The sequence below is a fragment of the Pleurodeles waltl genome, chromosome 2_1 (assembly GCF_031143425.1).
Source record: "Pleurodeles waltl isolate 20211129_DDA chromosome 2_1, aPleWal1.hap1.20221129, whole genome shotgun sequence".
Classification (NCBI taxonomy): domain Eukaryota; kingdom Metazoa; phylum Chordata; class Amphibia; order Caudata; family Salamandridae; genus Pleurodeles; species Pleurodeles waltl.
In genome coordinates this window covers 705,756,811-705,780,381 of record NC_090438.1, presented here as the reverse complement: position 1 = coordinate 705,780,381, position 23,571 = coordinate 705,756,811, and the positions used below count along the sequence as shown (strand labels likewise).

General features: G+C 46.5%; 1 protein-coding gene across 2 annotated transcripts in view; it reads left to right on the top strand.

Annotated features, from left to right (window-relative positions):
• The window catches only part of PAK1IP1 (PAK1 interacting protein 1), a 192,375-nt gene that overhangs the window by 21,571 nt on the left and 147,233 nt on the right, over positions 1-23,571 (top strand). For both annotated transcript variants that reach the window (XM_069217022.1, XM_069217031.1), the window contains 4 exons: positions 11,488-11,650; positions 18,827-18,947; positions 19,037-19,111; positions 19,473-19,525. In XM_069217022.1, the coding sequence (XP_069073123.1) occupies positions 11,488-11,650; positions 18,827-18,947; positions 19,037-19,111; positions 19,473-19,525 (412 nt within the window). The remainder of the gene's footprint in view (positions 1-11,487; positions 11,651-18,826; positions 18,948-19,036; positions 19,112-19,472; positions 19,526-23,571) is intronic.

The following is a 23,571-nucleotide window of genomic DNA, read 5'->3' as shown; positions in this document are numbered from 1 at the left end:
TTACGGAGCATGCGGAGAGTGAGGAAGCAGGCGGAGGACACGGCGTTGACTTGCTTGGTCATGGTGAGAAGAGGGTCCAAGATGAAGCCGAGGTTGCGGGCGTGGTCTGCGGGGGTCGGTGCGGTGCCGAGGGCCGTGGGCCACCAGGAGTCGTCCCAGGCGGACGGGGTGTTGCCGAGGATGAGGACTTCCGTTTTTTCAGAGTTCAGCTTTAGGCGGCTGAGCCTCATCCAATCTGCGACGTCCTTCATACCCTCTTGTAGGTTGGTCTTGGCGCTGGCGGGGTCCTTGGTGAGGGAGAGTACAAGTTGGGTGTCGTCGGCGTAGGAGGTGATGATGATGTCGTGCTTGCGTACGATGTCGGCGAGGGGGCTCATGTAGACATTGAAGAGTGTCGGGCTGAGCGATGAGCCTTGAGGTACGCCGCAGATGATCTTGGTGGGTTCTGAGCGAAACGGAGGGAGGTAAACTCTTTGGGAGCGGTTAGCGAGGAAGGAGGCGATCCAGTCCAGGGCCTGGCCTTGGATCCCGGTGGAGCGTAGGCGGGTGATTAGGGTGCGGTGACAGACGGTGTCAAAGGCAGCCGAGAGGTCGAGGAGAATGAGGGCGACTGTTTCACCGTTGTCCATCAGGGTTCTGATGTCGTCTGTGACTGAGATGAGGGCGGTTTCCGTGCTGTGGTTGGTTCGGAATCCGGTTTGTGAAGGGTCGAGCAGGTTGTTGTCTTCCAGGAAGGTGGTCAGCTGTTTGTTGACGGTCTTTTCTATTACCTTGGCTGGGAAAGGTAGAAGAGAGATGGGGCGGAAGTTTTTCAGGTCGCTTGGGTCAGCCGTAGGTTTCTTTAGTAGGGCGTTGACTTCAGCGTGCTTCCAGCATTCGGGGAAGGTAGCAGAAGAAAAAGAAGAGTTGATGACGGTCTGGAGGTGCGGGGCGATGATGTCGTCGGCTTTGTTAAAGATGAAGTGCGGGCAGGGGTCCGAAGGGGCGCCGGAGTGGATAGAGTTCATGATGGATTTGGTTTCTTCCGTGTTGATGTGGGTCCAGTTGTTGAGGGTGATGTCCGGGGAAGCGGGTTCAGTGGTGTATGGTTGGGTCTGGTGTCCGAAGCTGTCGTGGAGGTCGCTGATCTTGCGATGGAAGAAAGTGGCGAGGGATTCGCACAAATCCTGTGAGGGCGTGACGGCGTTGGCGCTGGCGCTGGGGTTGGAGAACTCTTTGACGATGCTGAAGAGTTCTCTGCTGTTGTGGCAGTTTTTGTCTAGTCTGTCGGTGAAAAAGTTCCTTTTGGCAGTGCGGATCAGGTGGTGGTGTTCTCGTGTAGCGTTCTTGAGGGCGGTCATGTTGTCAGCGGTGTGGTCCTTGCGCCAGGCCTTCTCAAGGGCACGACAAGTTTTCTTTGATTCTTTGAGGGTGTCGGAGAACCAGAGAGGTTTTTTGGTGTTGGTCTGTCGATGCGTGCGTTTGAGGGGAGCAAGGTTGTCAGCGCAGTTGGAGATCCAGTTTGTGAGGATGAGAGCTGCGTCGTTGGGGTCGGTGGTGAGGGTGGGTTGGTTGGCGGCGAGAGCGGAGAAGAGTTGCTCTTCAGGGATCTTGTTCCACTGTCGATGAGGGATGGGTTGAGTTCGGAGGTGGGAGGTCTCGCGTCGGAATGTGAAGTGGACGCAGCTGTGGTCGGTCCAGTGTAGGGCAGAGGTGTGGCTGAAGAAGACGTGTTTGCTGGCGGAGAAGATAGGGTCGAGCGTGTGTCCGGCGATGTGGGTGGCGGTGTTCACCAGTTGTTTGAGGCCGAGGTTGGCGAGGTTGTCGAGCAGGGTGGTGGTGTTGGGGTCGTTGTTTTGTTCCAGATGGAAGTTGAGGTCGCCTAGGAGGATGTAGTCCGGTGAGGCGAGGGCGTGCGGGGAGATGAAGTCGGCGATGGCGTCGCTGAAAGAGGCGCGAGGTCCGGGAGGACGGTAGACGAGGGATCCTCTGAGGGTGGTCCTTGGGTCGGTGCGAATCTGAAAATGCAGGTGTTCAGCGGCGAGGGGGGGGTCTTCGGTGGAGGTGGTGACGCTGATGGAGTCTTTGAAGATGATGGCGACACCTCCTCCTACTTGGTTGGTGCGGTCTTTTCTGGAGATCTTGTAGCCTTCGGGGATGGCGGGTAGCGATGTCTGGAGCAGAGGAGGCGTTCATCCATGTCTCCGTGATGAAGGCGACGTCCGGGGCTGTGGAGTCCAGGAGGTCCCAAAGTTCAACGGCGTGCTTGTGGACGGAACGAGCGTTGATCAGGATGCACTTGAGGTGGTTGATGGCGCGTGGGCTTGTGGTCGTGGTAGTTGCGTGGTGGAAGATGCGTTTGCAGGAGTTGCAGGCGAAGGGTCCATGGGTGCGTTTGGGGTGAGCTAGGAAGCAGGTTTTGGAGCGCCCTGGGTTGAGGGCGTGGAGGGTGGTGGGGTCGTAGCGGATCAGCGGGGCTTGGGGGAGCTGGGGACCAGGGGTCGTGGCGCTGGGCGCGGGCCAGGCGCGGACGGGCGCAGACGGGCTTGCCTCTGGCGCGCCTCCGGCGCGCCAGCGGCGTGCCCGCTGCGCGCGCGCGCTGCGCAGTCGCGCAGCGGCCGCCATAAGAGGTAGGAGGGGGGGGGAGGGGTCAGCTGGGGGCGAATGGGAGCTGGGGGGCGGGGGCGTGCAGGAGGTCGCGGCGGGAAAGCGCGAGGGAGGGGGGGGACAGGTAGAGTGAGAGGAGCTGGTGGAGGAGGGTGAGTGTTAGGAGGTTTGGAGATTAGGGAGAGAGATAGGAGTAGGGTTGTGAAGATAGGGGAGGGGGGGTTGTAGAGATGGGTGAGGGAGAGAGGTAGAGTGAGAGGATAGGGAGATAGGTAGTAGAGGGGGTGGCGGGAGGGGGGGAGAGATAGAGAAATAGATAGAGAAAATAGATAGAGAAGTCGATAGATAGGGAAATAGATAGATAGACAGATAGGTAGGTAGGAGGAGGTGGAGAGTGGGGGAGTTAGATAGTGAGATAGGGAGCTAGAGAGATAGGAAGATAGGAGGAGTGAGGGAGGTAGATAGCGAACGGGTTAGCTAGGGGTGAGAGAGGGGGAGGCGAGTGAGGGAGGGGGATGAGGAAGGAGCAGGAGGGCAGGCTCGGGGGACGAAGACGGAGGAGGTAGAAGAGCCGAAGACAGGAGAACAGAAGACAGAAGAGCAGAAGACCGGAAGAGCAGAAGACAGAAGAGCAGAAGACAGAAGAGCAGAAGACAGAAGAACAGAAGACAGAAGAACAGAAGACAGAAGAACAGAAGATCGGAAGAGGAGAAGAACAGAGAAGAACAGAGAAGAACACAGAAGAACCGAGAAGAAGAACACAGAAGCACCGAGAAGAACAGAGAAGAAGAACACAGAAGACCGGAAGAACACAGAAGAACAGAAGGGAAGAACAGAAGAACAGAAGAGAAGAACAGAAGAACACAGAAGAAGATTGCAGAGGGGGAGCTAGGAGGAAGAGACAGAGAGGAGGAAAAGAAGCAGGAGCAGGAGAGAAGGTGAGTGGCGCGGGGCAGGGCGAGGGGCTGAGAGGAGGGGGGTACTTACAGTTAGGTGGGTCTCAGGAACACAGGAACTCGGGAACTTGGAGGAGCTGCAGCGGCAGGGGGAGCGACCTACCCTTGGGTCAAGGGTCGCTACCACTGTCGCGCAGCGGCCGCCATAAGAGGTAGGAGGGGGGGGGAGGGGTCAGCTGGGGGCGAATGGGAGCTGGGGGGCGGGGGCGTGCAGGAGGTCGCGGCGGGAAAGCGCGAGGGAGGGGGGGGACAGGTAGAGTGAGAGGAGCTGGGGGAGGGGGTTTAGGGTGGAGGAGGGTGAGTGTTAGGAGGTTTGGAGATTAGGGAGAGAGATAGGAGTAGGGTTGTGAAGATAGGGGAGGGGGGGTTGTAGAGATGGGTGAGGGAGAGAGGTAGAGTGAGAGGATAGGGAGATAGGTAGTAGAGGGGGTGGCGGGAGGGGGGGAGAGATAGAGAAATAGATAGAGAAAATAGATAGAGAAGTCGATAGATAGGGAAATAGATAGATAGACAGACAGATAGGTAGGTAGGAGGAGGTGGAGAGTGGGGGAGTTAGATAGTGAGATAGGGAGCTAGACAGATAGGAAGATAGGAGGAGTGAGGGAGGTAGATAGCGAACGGGTTAGCTAGGGGTGAGAGAGGGGGAGGCGAGTGAGGGAGGGGGATGAGGAAGGAGCAGGAGGGCAGGCTCGGGGGACGAAGACGGAGGAGGTAGAAGAGCCGAAGACAGGAGAACAGAAGACGGAAGAGCAGAAGACCGGAAGAGCAGAAGACCGGAAGAGCAGAAGACCGGAAGAGCAGAAGACCGGAAGAGCAGAAGACCGGAAGAGCAGAAGACCGGAAGAGCAGAAGACCGGAAGAGCAGAAGACCGGAAGAGCAGAAGACCGGAAGAGCAGAAGAACAGAAAAGAACAGAGAAGAACACAGAAGAACCGAGAAGAAGAACACAGAAGCACCGAGAAGAACAGAGAAGAAGAACACAGAAGACCGGAAGAACACAGAAGAACAGAAGGGAAGAACAGAAGAGAAGAACAGAAGAACACAGAAGAAGATTGCAGAGGGGGAGCGAGGAGGAAGAGACAGAGAGGAGGAAAAGAAGCAGGAGCAGGAGAGAAGGTGAGTGGCGCGGGGCAGGGCGAGGGGCTGGGAGGAGGGGGGTACTTACAGTTAGGTGGGTCTCAGGAACACAGGAACTCGGGAACTTGGAGGAGCTGCAGCGGCAGGGGGAGCGACCTACCCTTGGGTCAAGGGTCGCTACCACTGTCGCGCAGCGGCCGCCATAAGAGGTAGGAGGGGGGGGGAGGGGTCAGCTGGGGGCGAATGGGAGCTGGGGGGCGGGGGCGTGCAGGAGGTCCAATTTTAGGTTCCACTTTAGTGTGAGGACTGTGGCGTATTATTTGCCATCAGTATCATTGGCTGGCTTTTGTTTGAGGATTGCTGAGTGGTGTGAATTTTAGGACAGATAGGTGTATGCTTCTTAAAAGGTGTATGATTGAGTGATTATGTGTGGCAGAAATCAATGTGTTTACTTTTTAGTGTCATATTTGTCATGCACAAATTTAAATAAACATGAAAATATTTTCTTCAAGTACATTTCATCCTATTTCTTATATTTAACACTTTGTGAAGGGTAACTATTCTAGTGCTTGCAGGAAAGTTACTGGCACAACAGTAGTAATGGTAGTACTTAGTGTGTCAGTGGTATTTCAACTTTACAGCCTTTATCTATGTTTCAGTTGTTTGCTAAGCAGAAGTTGCATAGCTAAGGTTTTTTCTATAGTTCTTTCCATATTTGCCTCTAAGGCAGACCTCTCTGTGTGCTGTTGGGCAGAAGATTCAAGAGTTGGTCATTGGTGAAGTACATGTGAAATGATTGATAAGCAGAGGAGGAGACTGACGAGATGGGAATCAAAAGTGAGGGAGAGCAGTTTAGGGCAAAGAAACTGGTGATATATTGGGTAAACATAATGGAAGTCTCATAAATAAAATTCCTAAGATAGTATAACTTATTGTTTTTTCAAACGAGAGTTGTGAGGTGGCTGAATTGTTGTTTTTATTCTCTGTCATCTTTACCTAGAAGTTTTAATGTCAATTGTTTTATTATGATGTATTATGTCTCATTTATGTGCTTTGATGGTATTTTATTGTACCGAAATAAAGCTTGCTTACTACTAGTGTATGTTTTTGATGGTTATTTGAGATCCTTCTCTGGCTTATCCTAACAAGAGTTACTGGTGCCTTAAACCTGTGCTGTTTCAGTGACCTATTTTTCCTGTCTTATTAGGATGATTGCTGATGCAATAAAGTGTATTTCAGGAGAGCTGCCAGAATTCAAATCTTTAAACTGTTTTGAGGTAATGCAGTTGCCCCTTTGCTTCCTGGTAGTATATCGAGAGTTGCTCAGGAGTGACTGTTCGGATGATGCTGCTTGAGGGGAACAATCTTTGATTAAGAGGACTGAATAGAGATCGCTTGCTGTCACATACACCTGTAAAGTCAACATCCTTATGAGGACTAACTAATAGCGAGGAGTGGGTAGTTGCCAGAATTTTTTATAAGGGAGCTGTAAATGATCTTGAAGTTAATAATGGTCAAGGGTATCTTCAAAAACAATCTGTATTCATTCAAAGTACAGTGACATTTATTTTCCTAGAGGCTGCATTTGGAAGAAAAGAATGCCTGTGACTTGCTTGTTTCAGTTACCTGGTTAGGTTTAACAAAAAAGGTTGTTTTAGACCCAAATAAATGATGCAGAATTCTTTATTAACCAGTTCTGTGTACTTTCTTTAAAGTCTTGATGTCTTTGCATGTCAAGCACAAAGTGAAAAAAAATGTGAAATAAGGGTAAAGTTTCAGGGTATGGAAAGTAGAGGCAGTGATTGGTTTTTTTTTTCCGCACCATTTTATTTTGTTAGGTGCACAAAATGTGAAAGCATCTGAAGAAACTCCCTCTATAAACATATGGGCCCTCTCATATTGTGAATTCAATTGAAAATGGATTCACATTGAGTAGATGAAACAATCTTGAAGTAAATCATCTTGCTGCGGGCAAGAGAGGTGAGAGACATAACAAGCTCTCATTACCTTAGGCTATTCTAAACTCTTGAATTATTTTCCATCCTCTAGAGCGATGGAATATCTCACTAGCATTACAGAAACCCATGTGTCAGTGTATGTGCTTGCATCATTTCCCTGCTTAATCTTTCTATCGATTGAAGAACAGTTCTAGCTGCCTCACCCTTCATAAAGATGTGTTTACCATGGCTCTGTATCTTCAGCTGTCCGCGAACCACAGAATAGCCTCACATCTTAGGGAATTAAGCTCTTTCCTAATCTTCTTAAGTCTTTTCTCTCTTCTTACATGGCCCGAACTAGTTCTGGTAATTTAAAATCTTGCTTTTTATGAATTGCAAAGATGCTTTTAAGTAATACCCTGGGTGAGAAGAAGGGATGCTCTGTGAACATACAGTCTGCTTGTGTTGTGGTCTTCCAGAACCTCCAAGTGGGGAATTAAACACCCCAATAAGTTGTGTTGTGGCTCAGTTACATATGGTCTGCCCCCCAGACTACTATACTTCTCAGGTTGGATTTAGTTCTGGAATCCAGTTTCTAGAAGTGGTGGCTGAACAGTTCTTTGAGGCTGGTGGAGTACATACCATCAGGTACTCCTCCTTTTTTTTTTTTTTTTTTTTTTTTTTTTTTTTAACTGTACTCAAAACATAGTTGGATTCAGTAAAAATTGGCAACGAGTTACAGAAAGAACTCCAGTACACTACCTACACAAAGAGAATTGACTGCCATGTTTAGCAGCTATTATTCAGCATTTTGTGAACGTGAACCTCTGGCCCCTCATGAACCTCTTCTAGGTGACTGCCTTCATGGTAAATATCTACCTGGGGCAAAGTCAGATGCCAGCAGGTTTTTTTTTAGCCACGTTACAAGGTATTCACCGTAGAATGTACTAAGATTTGTAAACGAGTATTCCAGCGCAAAGTTCAACACATTTTTAACTAACATCAGAATTCTGACAACTACAATGCCTACACCTTTGAAATACACATTTGAAAGTTGCTTAGATTTCACATACTCTACAACGTGACACCACCAACAAAGTATACTTTCACACAAGCTCCATCTGACAGAGAAGAGACAATGCTGTTTCTTCAAATGAATACAAAGTGGCACAGCATATACGCGGAATACCGACTGTTGATGCACTTAACATATTGAATGTGGCTGTCAAATGGTGAGTACTGATGCATCAGTAAACTATCCGTCGTGTTTTCAAAACACAGTCACTCTCTGACACCCATGTGTGATACTTATACAGTTTAGACTATAAGTTATTGTTTTGGGTACTGTGAATCTTTACAAGTGGCACAAGATTTCATTTTTATAAGTACTTTCAACTCCGGAGACTTCAAACTTATACAAACCTAGTAGAAGGTAGTGTGAATATATCCCATTGTATTAAAAAAGAAAATAATAACAAACAATATGAGTTAAATTCACCATTTGCGTTTGAAAAAATAACATTCATTTTTACCTGGTGGGGTGATTGCATTATGAAATGGAAAGAGTGGAGAAAGTATTTCTTGAATTATATATCCACTTTTAAGGAAGATGAAGTTTCTCGTGAACAGGAGAAAAAATGCGCAATGTCTCGGACCAGGAGAGCTGAGAATCTGCAACAAGATTGGACAAGATGGTATTGGAGACCTTTTTTTCTCATGCCCTAGAGGATTTCGACAACAGTTTTTACCTGCTGTCTGTGTAGCAATCGACAAATATAAATGTGGCAATCATAAACAAGAAGTAAATAAAAACGTGGATTGGGTCTCAATTACATAGATTTGGTATGCTTCATGATGAATTCATTAAGGATCAGGTAATTATGCATATCAATAACCTAAAAATCCAAGATACGTTAAGGATGAATAGGAACTCTGATTTTAAGGAAATAGCAGTGATTAAAAGGTAAGTTGCAAGTCTGTTTCAGATGGCAGTGAACAAAACTGAAATAGTAAGTAATGCAGAGTTAAAAATACAGCACACCTATTACTAAACCTAGGAATTAAGTTTGTGTATTTAAAAAAAGAGAGAAAGGAAAAATTAAAAGAACTGTGTAAACCTAACTCAGATGAAATTAGAAACAAGTGTTCCAGTACAATACAGGATGCCTTGTTGTTAATCAGAAATGGCCTTGTCGTGGAGTAGTTGAACACTTCTTTATAAAAGTACCATGAAGAAAGGGAGGATTAGTGAAATTCGTTAATGATCAGGATGGTCAAAATTCCAGTGATAAATGTAATACTAAAGAAGATGGATGAGTATTAAGTGTTGATGTTCTTGGTTTCATGGGCAACCTAGAAAGAACCCAGTATGTCAAGTGTGTAGATGGGTGGAATCGAAATGATTATTGGCGCTTATACTGATTCACCATATTCTATCATAAATAAAGATGTGTGGAAAAACAAATTTTTGAAGCGTTGGGAAGTAATCTAGAGGAAACTGATGTCAGACCAGATAGTCTCATAAGGGAACCACTTGAAATGGATTTTGGAAATTGTTTCTGTTTTAAAAACAGGAAGGCTGCATATAAATTGAATGTGGAGATAAAGTATCCATCAGTGTTAAAGTGAATGGACAAAGGAGAACTCAAAATTATGCTATATCCCAATAACCAAGAGACAGTGATGGATTTAAAGAAGGAACCAAAGCTGATCTTGAATTCTTAGAAGCAATTTCCACTGTTTTTTTCTTGAAAATATGATGAATTAAGTGGGTCCAAATACAAACGTGTATTAAAACAAAATGCTGTCCCTATTGTGCACAAAGTTAGACCTTTTCTGTGTCCATGTGGAGCACGGTGTTTCAGGAGTTAGAGAAACTGCAAGAAGCTGGTATAATTGAACACGTTCAAAGCTTTGAGTGTGTACTACCTTTAGTTGTAGCGCAAGATTATGATAAGACTGTTTGTTGATTTAAGAGAACTTTACAAGAATATTCTCATTGATAGGTTTCCACTGCCAAGAATTAGTGTTTAGCTACCACCAAAGTTATTTTCAGTGATAGATTTAACTGCTGCATAGAGCTAAGTTGTATTACACCACAATAGTAAAGGACTCGCAGTTTTCATCACACCTCTATGGTATTTTTCAATTTAAGTTAGTAACTTTTGGCTTTGCTTCAGCTACTGCATTGTTTCAAAGACTTATGCGTACAATTTTTAGAGGAGTAAAAGGAGTAGTCTTTTTTCAAGATGATATACTGGTTATTGGTAAACATAAAAATAAAATGGAGCATAAGGCCAAATTGAAGAGGTGGTTTTACCATTCTTGCAAGGAAAGGTCTTGCTGCAGAGTACTAGAAATGGTAATTTAATCCAAACAGAGTGAAATAGCTGGGATATGTCATAGGAATTGAGGGTATACAACCAAACAAAGAACTTGGTGAAGATGTGACGCATGCACCAAGGCCTGCAAGCAATGTAAGATCATTCCTTGACCTTGAAGAATATTATGCAGAACTTATAAGCAATTTTGTGGAAGTGACAGATGACTACTAAAAAACAAATCAAAATGTGTGTGGTCTGATGAATGTATGGATGCTTTTCAGAAGTTAAAGCATTGCATTTGTTCTGTCCATAAAAGGTACTTCACTACAGATGCCAATAGTAAGAGAATTAAATGGCAGTTCTGACAAAAGTTGAGGTGACTGGCAGAGAAGTAGTATCTGTGTTCGCTTCTCACTCCTTTACACTGGCTGAGTAGAAATTCTCTGTCACTGAGCGAGAGGCTTTAGCTTGTACATTGGAGCTGGGACATTTTAGGCAGTTTTTGCAGCGGAGAGGCAGTCTGTGCAAAATGATAACAAGCCCCTCACTAAAGTGTTTGTGACCAAAGTATTGTTAAATGTTTCACCTAGACCTTCTCGTATTTCATTAACATTGATAGAATATAATTGTGTGTGTCATAAGTAGCAGGTGTCAAAAACAAAGTGGCCACCAGAAGAAAAATAAAACGATATTTGAATATAGTTTTATTTTTATTCTGCTGGCTCAGCGAGCAGGTGCAGGAAGGGGCGGAGCTGGGCCACTGGAGGTGGAGTGTTGGGGGGATGAGGAATTAAGTGCACTTTTGGATGACCGAAGACGGCCGTCCAAAGTCACATGCGCACTTAGGTTTCTCCAGCCCGGCTGCTCTGTACACAGCCGGAGAAACTGCACAGGCCCCAGGGTTGTGTCTGAGCAGGAGTCTCTGCAGTTCATGCCAATCTTGACACTGCTCACATGCTTTGTTTAGCATGTTGGCAGCACCAGGATTGCTGAGGAGCCTCTTCTGGTCTCCCAGTGAATGCTGGAACACAAGAACAAGGAAGGAGGACGAGCAAGGCGGCAGGAGAGGGCAACGATGAGCAGGAAGGTTTTTTTTTCCTTCCTTAATTTTATTCCTGTTCCCATTGTGAATTCAAGCAGCACTACTATTGTACGAACAATAAAAACTTTGCCTCAGCAGTCATTTTGAAATGCTTCAAAGTTCCTTTTTTGTACTCATTACAGACGGTGAGTGATAAATCTACAAATTTCTTACATTAGATTCAATTGTGCAATGCACACTCTGTAGCTCAACCATACCAGGCCTCTTTTGTAAATGGGTATTTTGTTCTACATGTTCATGGTCCAGATAGGCAGGATGGAATACTATAATTCTGTCTAGCTACATCATTTACCTATGGCCTTTCAATGTCCAGATTTCATTAACAGTTGTTCTCGCTGTCTAATGTACAACTCTCTTGACTCCTGACCTGGCCATATCTGTGCTAAACAAAACTTAAATAAAGGATTACACTTGTGCTTTCTCATAATTATCTTCATGAAATCTCCCTTTTAGTTCCCCTCTCTGTTGAATGTCTGCTTTATTAACATCATATGCTTCTTTTTCAGAAGTGGACAGCGGTCGCTGACTTCACTCACCATGCACACACAGCCTCACTCTCGGCTATTTCTGCCAACAACAGATATGTTGCTACAGGAAGCAAGGATGAGACAATTCAGATCTATGACATGAGGAAGAAAGTCGAACATGGGGCACTGCTGCACCATAATGGTATGTCTGGGCTGTAGTGCATTGCATGATCGCTGCTTTCCTTTCATGGAAGGAGCTAATGCTTCCTTTATCCAAGTGTTAACCTCTCTCTCCTTCAATAAAAACATATTTGTTCCAGTTATAAGTGAATAACTGACACAGTGTAGACTATATCAAAATAAGATGTAGTGGAAACAGAGTCCAGGGGTTTCACAGTGGCTAAAGTATATAACACTAATGCTCCCTTTTGTGGTAGTGTGGTCGAGCAGTTAGGCTTATCAGGGTAGTACAAAGCATTTGTTATACACACAAAGGCAATAAAGCAATCACACACTCAATAACTTACTCCAGGCCAATGTTTTTTATATAGTAAAAATATATTTTGTTACTTTATTTATAGAATCATAATATTCAGTTTGCAGGTAAGTACATTTGCAAGTAAGTAGCAAGCATATGTATCTACACCACTTTGTTTCAGTTTGGTAAGTAAAACAGTTTTCAAATAAATGGAGATAATTTGCTTTAAAAGTTGACAATTTTCAAACAGTTCTGGGGGGAAGAAAAGTTAGTACATTTTCGAGGTATGAACAAGAGTTACAGTTACAGTCTCGGCGGGGATCAGGATGTCCACAGGTTGGGGTTCAAGTTAACCCCAAACACCCACCACCAGCAACACCGTGCCAGCCGGGTGCAGAGGTCAATGTTGATGCAAGGTTTAGAATGGGTTCATATGGAGGCTGGGGGACTCACAATTGGATCTGCCAGCAGGTAAGTACCAGTGTCTCCAGAGGGCAGTCTTGGGAGGTTTAGGAGAGCACCGGGGGGGGGGGGGTGGGGGGGGCACAGGTCAGCACCGAACACACACCCTCACCGGCATAGGGGCAGCTGGGTGCAGGGTGCAAACACAGCATCGGACTCCAACTGCTTTTCAGCAGGGAGGGGGTCACTTTTCTCCTTGCCTTTCTTAATTTTCCCAGCAGACTTGCCACCAAAAGTGGACTATGTCTGGTGGGCGGGCACCTCCACTAGCTGGAGTGCCCTTGGGCGCTGTAACTGGAGACCTGAGCCTTTAAAGCTCACCGCCAGTTCCTGCAGGGGGAAGGAGTGAAGCACCTCCACCCAGTGCAGGCTTTGTTACTGGCCTAAGAGAGCACAAAGGCTCTCACTCGATGAGGTCAGAAACTTGTCTGGAAGTTGCAGGCTGGCACAGACTGGTCAGTCCTGCACTAGAAGTTTGCCTAAAATACAGGGGGCATCTGTAAGATGCCCTCTGGGTGCATTTTTCAATGAATCCAACACCGGCATCAGTGTGGGTTTCTTGTGCTGAGAAGTTTGATACCAAACTTCCCAAACTTAAGTGAAGCCGTCATGGAGCTGTGGCATTCGTAATGACAAATTCTCAGCCCATGTACTTAATATGGCCACACTGCACTTACAATGTCTAAGAATGGACTTGGACACTGTGGGGGCATATTGGTTATGCAACTGTACCCTCACCTGTGGTATAGTGCACCCTCCTTAGGGCTGTAAGGCCTGCTAGAGGGGTGACTTACCTATGCCACAGGAGTGGGAGGGGCACCATATCGACTGTCTTTTTCTCCCCAGTAACACACACAAGCTGTAATGGCAGTGTGCATGTGCTTGGTGAGGGGGCCCCTAGGGTTGCATAGTGTATGCTGCAGCCCTTGGGGACCTTCCCTGGCCACAGGACCATTGATTCCATGGATACCTTTTCCAAGGGACTTAGCTGTGCGCCAGGGGTTTGCCAATTGTGGGAACAATGGTACATTTTTAAGGAAAGAACACCGGTGCTGGGGGCTGGTTATCAGGATCCCAGCACACTCTGTCAAGTGAGCATCAGTATAACGCAAAAAGGTGTGGAGGTGCACTTTCCTGCACACAACAACCAGAAAATACATAACCGAGTAGAAGAAAAATAATATTGGTTATATAACTTAAAAATGATAGCATAGTTAGATACAACAGAAAAAAACAATATATACCCCTCATTTGTTATAATGCAATTCTATTGGCAACTATTGGTCTCAGTGGTGCAAGTATCAGTGCATAAACTGCAGGGCATCCCACAGATATATAACTTGTGGATAGTCGCCCGATCAAATATCCTTTTACAGCTAAACCTATTACTTAATCAGGGGTCAGATGCCAAACTATCATAATTGTTGTAGTGACTCTGCACTGAATGGATATGTTGCATTTGGTAATGATTTTCCCCTACTGTTTTCCTGAATATCGATGTACACCGCCTGTTATACTGTCATATCACCTACTTCACTTTAGCCTTCCTTAAGAGGTGGTAATCACCTTGTACAGCCCAGTTATTCGATCATGTGTTTATCATAGCATCAAAATATGGCTTGGGTCTAAATACTGCAGCTTCAACTGTAGGGTGCATCACCCAGTTAAAAAGTTCAAGGTGGGTAGCAATCCATCAAAGAGTGGACTTCACTGCAAATTCTTCCCAAGAATAAACCGTGTGATGCTCTTAGAGCTCTCAAAGAACCTCTGTGCTAAATCTAGGGATTGGAGTTCAATATCTTGCAAGTAAGAAAGGACTGTGCAAGTATGGCTTTCATGGAGGGATAGTGAGGAGAAAACACTTTGTCTCCAAAAAGAACGTTACTACAGAACAGCATCTGAATGAACCATAAGTTTTTTGGAACAATGTCTCCTGAATAAATAAGGCCAAAGGAAAGTTGTTTAACTGTAATGCATGAACATGAAATCCAAACACTACACTTTACCACAAGAACCTCATACCTACAGTCAGGTTTGGTAGAAGAGTGCAGATGAATTGTGCCTGTTATGGAGCTAGAGGACATGTTCACTTCACAGTTGTTGAATACACCACCTGTTCCTCTCCACCAGTGTGGTGTTGAGGAAAATGCAAGACCATCTGTGCAGAAGTTAAAGCTTAACTGAAGGTGAATCATGCAACAGGGCGAGAATCTAAAACAACAAATTACCGCTGAATGGCTGAAAAAGAAAAGAATCAGGATTTTTAGCCAACAAGTAAAAAGTCTACACCTCCACTCTAAGGAGATGCTGTTGCAAGATCTAAGAAGAGGTGCGCATAAGCAAATTCTCTCAAACATCAACAAGGTAAATCCATTTTGTAAGGAGAAATTGGCCATAATTCATCTCTGGCGATGTGAGACAAACACTTTCAGGAATTATTCACTTTGCTATTGCTGGTAAATGGAGTTCCACTTATTACTGAATCATGAGGTGCACTTCTTCCCACGTTTATTGACTATTGACTGATATTTTTGTTTAATGATGACAGAAGGAAGATTTTCTGTGTTATTTGTCACACTATAGTGAATGTATCCACTGATGGGACTTGGCAAGGAATAGATGAGTCTGATACACATTGATATGTAAAACCATAGACTTTAAAATGGGGGTACTTTGTTTGCATCAGTGTAGGTTAAGTGTACTATCCTACACTACCATAGCATGTTGTGATGAGAAAACCGGTGTATTCAGTTTGTTTCTGTGCCTTTGTTCAAGAAAAAACTGTAATTACAATTGGATTAAAGTTTGAAATGTATTAGTTTAATGAACTGTTTTGCTTGAAAATGGATATTCGGCAATAATATATATCCAGTTGAACCTGAGGATGGTCTAGCCCATTCACCTGCTCCTTGAATTAATAATAACTTGGGGGCCCTCTTTGCCCAATTACGGTAGTGATCTGAGCCTACACTGACAAGCAGAATTTTAGTTTGCAGAACCTGAATTATAAGACCTATAGAAACATACAGGACTGACAAACTATACCACACCTTGGCTACATGGATTTGTAGAGTTGTTATCCCAGAGCCCAGGGTTTATTACCACTTAAGGTAGGACCATGTATCAAACCCCTCCTTAGTTGTTTTGAAAAAATAAAAACATGAACTTCTCGAACATGATCCTCAGTAGGGGTAACTCCCTTTATATTGTACTGTTCACCAGTGTATGCCCAACGTCATTAACATTTAACAAAGACAGTTTTTTCTTTGAAATTAAAAATGCTAATTTGGAATAATACATGAAGAATTTTAAATTTACTATTTCTGGTCTCCATGTTGGTCAAAACGGGTCCTGGGTGTGATACTCTTTGGCCGGGGGTGAGGGGTGGGAGGGGGATTGTCTAGTTGTTACATGCCAACAGCGAAGCAATAGGCTTTATTCTAAATATGTAATCAGTGAAATATGGTTGTAAGGAAATGCCTCCATGGCATGGTTACCCCCTGACTTTTTGCCTTTGCTGATGCTATGTTTTGAATTGAAAGTGTGCTGAGGCCTGCTAACCAGGCCCCAGCACCAGTGTTCTTTCCCTAACCTGTACTTTTGTTTACACAATTGGCACACCCTGGCATCCAGGTAAGTCCTTTGTAACTGGTACCCCTGGTACCAAGGGCCCTGATGCCAGGGAAGGTCTCTAAGGGCTGCAGCATGTCTTATGCCACCCTGGGGACCCCTCACTCAGCACAGACACACTGCTTGCCAGCTTGTGTGTGCTGGTGAGGACCAAACGAGTAAGTCGACATGGCACTCCCCTCAGGGTGCCATGCCAACCTCACACTGCCTATGCAGTATACATAAGTCACCCCTCTAGCAGGCCTTACAGCCCTAAGGCAGGGTGCACTATACCATAGGTGAGGGCACCAGTGCATGAGCACTGTGCCCCTACAGTGTCTAAGCCAAACCTTAGACATTGTAAGTGCAGGGTAGCCATAAGAGTATATGGTCTGGGAGTCTGTCAAACATGAACTCCACAGCACCATAATGGCTACACTGAAAACTGGGAAGTTTGGTATCAAACTTCTCAGCACAATAAATGCACACTGATGCCAGTGTACATTTTATTGTAAAATACACCCCAGAGGGCACCTTAGAGGTGCCCCCTGAAACCTTAACCAACGAACTGTGTAGGCTGACTGGTTTTAACAGCCTGCCACACTCAAGACATGTTGCTGGCCACATGGGGAGAGTGCCTTTGTCACTCTGTGGCTAGTAACAAAGCCTGCACTGGGTGGAGATGCTATCACCTCCCCCAGGCAGGAGCTGTAACACCTGGCGGTGAGCCTCAAAGGCTCACCCCCTTTGTTCCAGCACCACAAGGCATTCCAGCTAGTGGAGTTGCCCGCCCCCTCCGGCCACGGCCCAACTTTTGGCGGCAAGGCCGGAGGAGATAATGAGAAAAACAAGGAGGAGTCACTGACCAGTCAGGACAGCCTCTAAGGCAACCTGAGCTCAAGTGACTCTGACTTTTAGGAATGCTCAGGAATGCTGAGCTGAAAAACCCTGCAGAGAAGACGGAGACACCAACTGCTTTGGCCCCAGCCCTACCGGCCTGTCTCCCCCCTTCGGAAGAAAACTGCTCCAGCAACGCTTTCCCCAGGACCAGCGACCTCTAAATCCTCAGAGGACTGCCCTGCTCTAAAAGGACCAAGAAGCTCCCGAGAACAGCGGCCCTGTTCACCCAAGACTGCAACTTTTGTTTCCAAAGAAGCAACTTAAAGACAACAGCATTTCCCGCCAGAAGCGTGAGACTTGCAACTCTGCACCCGATGCCCCCGGCTCGACTTGTGGAGAAACAACACTGCAGGGAGGACCCCGGGCGACTCCGAGACTGTGAGTAACCAAAGTTGTCCCCCCTGAGCCCCCACAGCGACGCCTGCAGAGGGAATCCCGAGGCTCCCCTCTGACCGCGACTGCCTGACTCCCAGATCCCGACGCCTGGAAAAGACCCTGCACCCGCAGCCCCCAGGACCTGAAGGATTGGAACTCCAGTGCAGGAGTGACCCCCAGGAGGCCCTCTCCCTTGCCCAGGTGGTGGCTACCCCGAGGAGCCCCCCCTTTGCCTGCCTGCATCGCTGAAGAGACACCTTGGTCTCCCATTGATTCCAATTGAAAACCCGACGTGTGTTTGCACACTGCACCCGGCCGCCCCAGTGCTGCTGAGGGTGTACTTTCTGTGCTAACTTGTGTCTCCCCCCCCCCCCCCCCACACCCCCCCGGTGCCCTACAAAACCCCCCTGGTCTGCCCTCCGAAGACGCAGGTACTTACCTGCTGGCAGACTGGAACCGGGGCACCCCCTTCTCCATTGAAGCCTATGTTTTGGGCACCACTTTGAACTCTGCACCTGACCGGCCCTGAGCTGCTGGTGTGGTAACTTTGGGGTTGCTCTGAACCCCCAACGGTGGGCTACCTTGGACCCAAATCTGAACCCCGTAGGTGGTTTACTTACCTGCAAGAACTAACAACTACTTACCTCCCCTAGGAACTGTGAAAATTGCACTGTCTAGTTTTAAAATAGCTATATGTGTTTTATTTGAAAAGTAATTATGCTATTGTGATTATTCAAAGTTCCTAAAGTACTTGCCTGCAATACCTTTCATGCAAAGTATTACATGTATAATTTGAACCTGTGGTTCTTAAAATAAACTAAGAAAATATATTTTTCTATACAAAGACCTATTGGCCTGGCATTGTCTCTGAGTGTGTGTTCCTCATTTATTGCCTGTGTGTATGTACAACAAATGCTTAACACTACTCCTTTGATAAGCCTACTGCTCGACCACACTACCACAAAATAGAGCATTAGTATTATCTCTTTTTGCCACTATCCTACCTCTAAGGGGAACCCTTGGACTCTGTGCATACTATTCCTTACTTTGAAATAGTGCATACAGAGCCAACTTCCTACAATGGTTATGAATCCTTTATGTTTCCTGTTATGGGTTGTGGGTTTTTTTGGGGTGGGGTGGTGGGGTATTTTATTCCTTGTTCAACTTCCTGGGTATTTTTCCAGATAATAGGACCATGAACTGTTTAGTCCACAGTCAGACACACATTTCAGATTAGTAATTACATTCGGACTCCTGGTAAGATATGTCCTTTCTATTTATCTCCCTACTTTAGTAGTATTTAGGGGTTCTTCGAGGACCAGGTTTATTATTTAATAGCATGGCACCTTCTTTAAATGCACATCTAATTTATTAAATATTTACAATTGCTACAACTGCCTTTCCCTTCCGTCCATAAGACATACAGTTCCATAGATGCGTTTCTGGTGCTCTGGATATACAGCTAAAGGACAGAGGTACAGCGAGGGACTATTTAATGCAAAATGCATGTTTTTGTTTGGTGAATGCTAAAGGCTCCCCGTCTTGTATCTTCAGGGACAGTGTCCTGCCTTGAGTTCTATGGCACATCACACTTACTCAGCGGGGCTGAAGATGGACTGATATGTGTGTGGAATTCCAAGAAATGGGAGTGCCTGAAATCGTTCAAAGCTCACAAGTGAGTTCTCTGTTTGTTTATGCATATTTGTGTTCTAATTATAAGGAGTAGTTTTGTAGAGTTAACACTTTTGTTTGTGTTTTTCTTAGGGGGCATGTGACGTCTCTTTCCATTCATCCCTCTGGAAGATTAGCTTTGTCAGTGGGGACAGACAAGACCTTAAGGTAGGAGAGTACACATCTGTAAGGACTCAGATGTAAAGTTGGAGCAGGGATTTTACCCCAGTATTGTGCTCCAGAATATTACTATAGCTACATTTGAGACCACAACACTTGCTCCAAAAACATAATTCTTTATTTGTTAATTGCATTCATTAATATCCTTCACTTCTGTAACGGTTGTGGGTATGTGTGTGGGAAAGAGAGGGTTCAGTACAAAAAAAGCAATTTATGATAGTGGAACCACATTTTGTTGTGTACAATGGATAGGTTATCATTGAAGTCTTTATTTCTGATACTGGTGATGTATGTAACTATGCTGTGTAGAGTCTTACGTTTTTCACTGTTTTCTGTTTTTCTTTTACAGGACATGGAACTTGATTGAAGGGCGGTCAGCATTTATCAAAAACCTGAAGCAGAGTGAGTTCCCTAAGTTATTTTTTGGGTAAAACCCAAAGATTGAAAGTATATTCTTGGCTATCAATCCTCTTTCTAAAAACATTCTTAACTTTTGCTGCTCTTTGGGATTAGGTCATAAAGAAGTACCATATTTCCTCTTATTTCTCTGAAACAGCATGATTTGTAGTGGACCTGACTTGGATCAGTGTTGTCTCCAGACTAGTGTTAACTGTTGGGGCGTTTATTTCACTTATATGTTCTGGGAGTGCTGAAAATGCAAATTGCCTGTGCCTTACATTTTTCTGAAAACAGCCAATATACGCCACTAAAAGACTAGCCCATTTTCTATCTGAGTTGATGATAGCAAATCTGGTTCGTGTAATCCAAGGTTTTAGTAGTAAAATGTATTCTGTGATCACTCCTTGAATAATATAAACATTAATATTGTTTTACTGATGATGTGCATTTCAAGTTAGTGTCAAGATGGTGTTCATAAATTTACACTCGATTTGTGTTTGTCATAAAGTTGCATTAAAAATGCAAAAACTGGCATTTTCGTGGTGTTTGTAAATTCTGCTAAAATACTCTTTCAAGTGAAAAATGACATGGAGAAATGCCAAGCTTTTTGTCCCTTGTCTGAGTTGGAGGGTACTGTGGCATTTGCACTATCATTTTAATGTTTGTGTCTTCTCTTTATTCTGAAAGAGCTAATACGATTTAAGAGCATGGCAAAATGATGTACAGAATAAACAATCCAGTGTCTCCCTTGATAGTCACCATAAGAGTATAGTTTGCTTTTGTTTGCCATTAATACTTGCAAAACGTTCAGCAAATTATGAACTGTTTTTTGTATTCATGAAATTCCAAGCAATACTTTATGCTGGTTGCACTCAACTTTTCAGTGTTTTGTACCTCCCTATAGGGTAGTATTTAAATTCATCTCATAGGTGCTCAATATTGAGGAGTTCAGATTTCTCTTTGCCTTTTCCTCTTACTACCAGAACAATTGAAACTAGATTTATCTGATAAAGAGTTCTAGTTGCAGATTCCTTACCTCAGAATTTTCCCCTAGGTGTCAGTCTGGATCCGGAGATTTTTCTTTGAGCAATGCCCTTCCGTGTCGGTAGGTGGCGTTGGGAGACCCGAGGGCGTTGTTTGGGATGTAGTCGCTGTGATGACGTCAGGAGTAGTACATAGACTCCACCTCAGTGCAGTAACGTCAGTTCCTTTCTTTCCGTGCCACAAGCTGATCCGGAGAGTTCGCCTAATTTGTTGAGTTCTTTTGGTGAGTTTTTGGTGCGTCGAAAAGTCCCCGAAGACCGGTTTTAAGCCATGTGAGGACTTTCACCGCATGATGTCGGTGACGGATCCGCATCTGTCTGTTTATGGTGCTTTGAGTGCGACCACGACCCCAAGTCGTGCTCAGAGTGCCAGGCTATGCACCCGAAGGCTTTGAGGGAGCGGTCCCTCAAGCTCATCTCGGCCCGGCGCTCGACTCCGCGTAGGTCCCAGTCTCGCTCAACAGGAAGGTCAACAGGAAGGTCTCCAGACCATTCGCGGAGCCACCACCATTCTTCTTCCTCCAAGTCTTCGGGCACAGGTAAGAAGTCAAAGCAGTCCCTTCGACTTCACCCATTGCTCAGCTGATGCAACGCGGGAGTAGTGTCAACGCTTGAGGCCTCCTTCTTCAGAGCCTGCTTCTGGGTCCACTCCGCGCTTCCCCGAATTTCTGGGAGACGGAGCGACACCTGCCCACTTAAAGGAGTTTTATGAGGCCATGCGCCTCATTTTTGGGCGGACAGACTCCTGATACGGCGCCTTCGTGCCCAAGGGGTTTAGACGAGGGGCCTTCGGGTTCCACGCCGGCCTGTTCAGCTCCGGTCACCGAGGTCCCCTCCGGACCCACTTGCTGATCCGCACCGACGCTGGTCGTACCACTGAGACCTTCCCTGGCATTGATTCGATTGTCGAAGCTCCCGATGTCGGTGGTGCCCACCTTCGATGTCAACCCGATCCTTATCCCGCCGATGCCACCTCTGTCTTTGATGGGGCCTTCTCACCCCAGGTCGGATTTGGATCTTTTTCCTCATGGGTACGTATTCAGGGAAGGATTGGAGGGGTCCCTGGACCCTTATGAATACCAGGATGACCCATCTTTGGACTGGGCACAGGAATTGGGTGAGGCCACTGGACTGGACACTTCTCCAAACACTGGCATGCTGTCTCCTGCTACTGTGGCTACGGTGGAGGGAGCGACTTATGCTATGGTGGTTAGTAGGGTGGCTGAGGTCCTTAGCCTTGAGCTACCTACTGTACAAATCGGGTCCATTCTCCTGACGTAGGTGCTTCAGCCAGGGGCTTCCACATCTGAGCCCATTTTGCCATTCAATGAAGCCCTCACTGATGTCCTTTTGCGTACATGGTCCAAACAGAAGGGCTCCTGTGAGCAGGACTATCGCATGCCGCCATTGGCCTGCCCCGAACGACCCTTAATTCCTGTCCCAACACCCCACGCCTGAGAGTCTTGTCACCCAGACTTCCTCAGGCACATTCCCTTCCGCACCTCCGGATAAGGAATCAAAAAGGCTGGAACAATTTTGAGAAGAAGATGTTTTCTTCCTCCAGTCTTGCGTTGTGGTCTGTGAACACCGCATGCCTCTTGGGCCCCTATACCCACTTTCTTTGGGATACGGTCGCGCAAGTTCTGCCACAGATACCGGAGGAGGCCCGTGCTATTGTCTCCCAAGCTGTCAACAGTGGGAGAGATGCGGCGAAGTTCACGATCCGATGTGGCTGAACACGGCCTCTTTGGGCAGATCGGTTGCTACGACGGTGGCCTTGAGATGCCACGCCTGGTTGCGTACTTCTTGTTTTTCGGGGGATGTCCAACATCCTCTAATGGACATGCCCTTTGATGGCTCCCGTCTCTTTGGAGACGAGGCAAACTCGGCCTTGGAGAGATTCAAGTACTCCCGGGCTACGGCTCAGTCCCTTGGCCTTTCCGCTGCCCCTCACCCCCAACAGTCTGCTCTCGTCCCTATCGTGCCCCCCACCCAGCCACCGCCTCACCCATGCTGTTCAGCCACAACGTGGCTGGGGATGCAGAATCCCGCTCGGGATAGGGAACCAGAGGTCTGCCCAGTCCACCCCTGCCCCCTGCAGCCTCCAAAGCGCTCCTAATCCGTCCCCTCACTCCGATCCAGTCGGCGGCAGGATTCAGCATCACCTGCCCCACTGGGAATCCATCACTACAGACAGGTGGTTTTTGCGGATGGTTCGAAAGGGCTATTCCTTCCCCTTCGAATCTGCCCCACCAGCCATGCCTCCATCAATCAGTCAACTTCCGGAGGTCATTTGGCACTTCTCTGCCAGGAATTCGTGGCTCTCTTGGCCAAGGGAGCCATAGAGCAGGTCCCTGTGCCAGAAGTAGGATGTGGTTCCTAATCCTGCTACTTTCTGGTGCCGAAAAAGGACAAGGGCTTGCGTTCTATCCTAGACCTTCGGGACCTCAACTACTTCCTCAAGAAGGAGAAATTCAAAATGCGCATCCTAGCTCAGGTCCTGTCTGCCTTAGACCCAGGAGACCTGGATGGTAGCATTGGACTTGCAGGATGCTTATTTCCACATTCCCATCCTTCCTGCCCACAGACATTACTTGTGATTCGTGGGAGGTCACGAGCACTAACAGTTCACTGTTCTCCCCTTCGGTTGTTCACATAAGTGATGCCGGTGGTTGCAGCTCATCCGCGCAGGTTAGGGGGTCTCAGTCTTCCCTTACCTCAACGACTGGCTGTTGAAGGCAGACTTGCCCCAGAAAGTCAACTCCCACCTTCTGCCTACGGCGAGCCTCCTGCACAAGCTGGGGTTCACTATCAGGGTGCCAAAGTCACATCTGACTTCATCTCAGACGTTCTCTTTCATCGGAGCGGTTCTGGACACAGTTGAGTTTCGGGCTTATGCTCCCGAAAAGTGAGTCCAAGATATTCAGGCAATGATTCTGATCTTTCAGTCTCTGTCTTGGGTTTCGGTGAGACGGACTCTGAGGCTGCTGGGCCTCATGACCTTCT